Source organism: Cebus imitator, unplaced genomic scaffold (genome assembly GCF_001604975.1).
Source record: "Cebus imitator isolate Cc_AM_T3 unplaced genomic scaffold, Cebus_imitator-1.0 Scaffold256, whole genome shotgun sequence".
Taxonomy (NCBI): Eukaryota; Metazoa; Chordata; class Mammalia; order Primates; family Cebidae; genus Cebus; species Cebus imitator.
The window spans coordinates 942,618-944,447 of record NW_016107571.1 but is presented as its reverse complement, the minus strand read 5'-3'; the positions used below and the strand labels follow the sequence as shown (position 1 = coordinate 944,447).

General features: G+C 39.6%; 1 protein-coding gene across 2 annotated transcripts in view; it reads left to right on the top strand.

Moving 5' to 3' along the window:
* PSMA5 (proteasome 20S subunit alpha 5) overlaps positions 1-1,830 on the top strand; it is a 29,721-nt gene extending 27,891 nt beyond the window's left edge. For both annotated transcript variants that reach the window (XM_017499255.2, XM_017499256.2), the window contains one exon: positions 1,590-1,830. In XM_017499255.2, the coding sequence (XP_017354744.1) occupies positions 1,590-1,667 (78 nt within the window). In that variant the 3' untranslated portion in view covers positions 1,668-1,830. The remainder of the gene's footprint in view (positions 1-1,589) is intronic.

Genomic DNA, 1,830 nt, shown 5'->3' with positions numbered 1-1,830 from the left:
GCCACCATGCCCAGCTAATTTTTTGTATTTTTAGTAGTAGAGACGGGGTTTCACTATGTTGACCAGGATGGTCTCGATCTCTTGACCTCGTGATCCACCTGCCTCGGCCTCCCAAAGTGCTGGGATTACAGGCTTGAGCCACCGCGCCCGGCCGAGAACATTTTTTTTTTTAAGTCTGTTCCCAGATATCAGATATCTTAAGATGTGCAGCAGTCTTTCTGAATTTTACTTATAGATGAGGCAGAAGATACTAAACATCACATAACTGGATTATGCTAAGTCTGTCTAGCAACTTTCAAGTTTATTAAATATCAGTACTGAAAATTACTTTGAAATGCTAGTATATTTAATTTTTTAAAAATTATTATTAATTGTTTTAGACAGGCCCTCCTTCTGTCATCCATGCTGCAGTGCAGTGCATGATCACGACTCACTGCAGCCACAGCCTCCCAGGCTCAAGCAACTCTCCCACCTCAGCCTCTTGAGTGGGTGGGACGCAGGCTTTTGCCACACCCCCTGCTAGTTTTTTGCGAGGGGCTGGGGGGAGGGAGTTTGGTAGACACAGAATCTCCCCATGTTGTCCAGGCTGGTTTTTGACTCTCAGACTCGGGTGATCCTCCTGCCTCAGCCTCCCAAAGTGTTAGGGTTACAGGCATGAGCTGCTATTTCCAGCCATATGTTTAGTTTTAAAATTGAATGGGGAAAAAAAAGACACTATGAGGATATGACATGTAAAACACAAATCTTTTGAGGCAAATGTGAAGTGGCACCTATTGCTCAGTATTGCCTAAAACTGTGGGATGTGATCAGCAGAGAGAATGGAAAACCATCTTCTGACCCTAGTTTTATTTTGTTGCATAAATGTAAATATAATCTGGACTTCCCATTATTACTGGTATCTTCAGTAGTCACAACGAATTTCCTATGCCAGTGTTCATGAAATCTTTTCTTGGTCAGTCCTTTTAAAAAACAAACTTTTTTTGTTACATTTTGCCACATGAACAATTTTAGAGAAAATGTCTAACAATAATAGTTAATGATTATTTGGTGCATTATGTTCTAAACAGTGGTCTAAGCACTTTATATATATTAACATTTAATCCTCACAGCTACTCTATGAATTAGCTATTATTATTGTCCCCATTTGTACAGATGAAGAAATAGAGGCACAGAGTGGCCGAGTAACCTGAGGTCACACACACAAGCTCAACTTTTAGGTATTTAAATATACTTTAAATATATTTCTAAAGGAGTCTTTAACAGAAAAAAGTACTGACTCCATGTACTTTGTTGCTGCTTTTGTGATCCGTGTTGAAGTGACTTCAATAAATGACGGTGATGCCAGGCATTTGGTTAAGTATGATGTGGTGAGTTAACCTTAAAATAGAAAATTTGGTCAATAAGCATTTTTATTTTGGAGGCAGAGAGCTATTTTAGGGACCTGCTGCCTGGAAAGGATATCCTTGGGACAGCAGATCCCTTAGTTTCTAATGAATAGCTGCATCACCAACACAGCTTCTGCCGACCATGGTAGGACCATCCGCAGGGTAATTGAACCCAGCTTAATAAACCTTCTGTTTTCTTTCCAGCTAGCCACAGTGCAGCCTGGCCAGAATTTCCACATGTTCACAAAGGAGGAACTTGAAGAGGTTATCAAGGACATTTAAGGAAGCCTGATCCTCAGAACTTCTCTGGGACAATTTCAGTTCTAATAATGTCCGTAAATTTTATTTCCAGCTCCTGTTCCTTGGAAAATTTCCATTGTATGTGCATTTTTTTAATGATGTCTGTACATAAAGGCAGTTCTGAAATAAAGAAAATTTTAAAATA